General features: G+C 48.3%; 2 protein-coding genes across 2 annotated transcripts in view; one reads left to right on the top strand and one right to left on the bottom strand. All coding sequences in view use genetic code 11, as the record gives it.

Moving 5' to 3' along the window:
* EGR_03065 (hypothetical protein) overlaps positions 1–949 on the top strand; it is a gene marked incomplete at both ends in the record, with an annotated part of 3,370 nt that extends 2,421 nt beyond the window's left edge. The window contains one exon of the mRNA XM_024492314.1: positions 33–949. Within this exon, the coding sequence (XP_024353240.1) occupies positions 33–949 (917 nt within the window). The remainder of the gene's footprint in view (positions 1–32) is intronic.
* Positions 950–1,373: 424 nt separating this feature from the next.
* The window catches only part of EGR_03064 (hypothetical protein), a gene marked incomplete at both ends in the record, with an annotated part of 5,520 nt that continues 5,196 nt past the window's right edge, over positions 1,374–1,697 (bottom strand). The window contains one exon of the mRNA XM_024492313.1: positions 1,374–1,523. Coding sequence (XP_024353239.1) covers positions 1,374–1,523 — 150 coding nt within the window. The remainder of the gene's footprint in view (positions 1,524–1,697) is intronic.

Here is a 1,697-nt window from a genome sequence, read left to right as displayed (position 1 = left end):
AATTTTAACGCGACGCATTAACGCTATTATAGGCACCGATTCTGATGATAAGGAAGAATCACCCGACTTCGGTAACCGATACCCCGTCGCCATCACCTGTTTTCTGGCCCCACTTGCACTGACTCCCTTCTTTGTGCTAATATCCTGCTGCATCTGCTTGCGGTACCGTCAGAAACTAAAGAAATTGCGTGCAACCGAGCTCAATCAAACCAAATTCCATCTGGAGGGCGGACCGACCACACATTCAGCACAATCCAGCCTCGCTGTGCCGCTGACAATCTCCACCAATGCTGAGGGTGCCTCACCACCAATTCGGTCTGACAAAGTGCCTGCAGTGTTTGGAGGAAGAGACAGTATCCACCAATCGCTGCTTTTCAGCGCAAAGCTCGACGAAGCCCCACTCGCCCCCATCAAGTTCTGGCGTCTCAGTGCCTCCTATTCGTGCCTTCCTGAAGTCCATCACATCCACACCGACTCCAACAATCCTAATTTTGAAGATAGCACCCTACAGAAGTCCCTTCTCACCGCCACAACCTCCAGCAGTGATGGCACACCATCCAAAAGCCCCCAGAAGACCATCGTAACTCATCCTCCCATAGGTGAAACTTGCAACAGCAGTCCCATGTCCTCTTCCTCGCCACAATTGACTAAAGCCGAATTCATGATAACTGAAAGCAGCCTGGACTGGAGAAGTTGCCTGAGAAGGAGCTCCACCCAACCCAAAACCCACTTCTTCCCACATGCGTGGAAAAAAGTACTCTCAAAATCAGTCACAAGAGCAGCAACAGCTCCACCGTTGCCTGGGGAGCACGAGGTGATGCCATACTTTAGTGTACCACAAACGCACCCGTTAAAAACTACGTCGAGTGATGTAGAAGCTGCGCATCAAATCATCCACACTCACAACTCCGCATCGACCGACCTCGCTGGCATCTCTGAAGCAGTGTAAACTCGCAGAACAAAGTGAGGAGAAAAGGAGAAGAATAGTTAGATGAGACTTTCTTCTCCTTCAATCATTAGCCGCATTTTTAAGTAGCATTCACAATTACGCACACGTACACAGCCCCTCCATATTAACACTATTTTTTGTTTCCTCCTCACTCCTGTCATGATGCGATTGACACTGAAGAAGGAATACTTCGTGAAACACACAAAAGGGTAACAAAAGCAGTGGCCACCGCAAAAAATGAAATGCCATTTTTACTTCAGTAAACTAATTGCAAGGTGACGACCCTACCCCACACTTTTCATCAAAGCGCGCACATACACAACAGATGGAAGAGATGACGCGCAATCGTTCAGCTTTGCCTTCTTTTCGAGTATAAAAAGTGGGAAAGGGTGACTTGAGGGATGGAGAAGGATGAGAGGTAGCTTCACTGACCCGCCGATCGGACTGTCTGGTGATAGGTCTCTACCCGACTGCACCACACCTGGAAGTAGTGCTCCAAGGCCTCCTCGTTGAGAACTAACACATCTGCGGGATAACCATCCGCGTATGCGTAGGCTATCAGGCCCTGGCGAACCTTTAAAAGAGGGAGCGAAAAAAAGGCTAAAAGACAAGCGTATCTACGATGAGAATGATTCAGGAAGGTCTCTTTAGAGGGGTCTGGATTGCTGTTAAACTTTTTGTACTGGTAGCGCAATGTCATTTGTCTGTTTTAATTAGCAAATAAACGCCCCCTTAATGTGTAAGATGG

This window comes from Echinococcus granulosus, assembly GCF_000524195.1.
Source record: "Echinococcus granulosus chromosome Unknown EG_S00015, whole genome shotgun sequence".
NCBI lineage: Eukaryota > Metazoa > Platyhelminthes > Cestoda > Cyclophyllidea > Taeniidae > Echinococcus > Echinococcus granulosus.
This window is presented reverse-complemented; position numbering and strand designations above follow the sequence as displayed.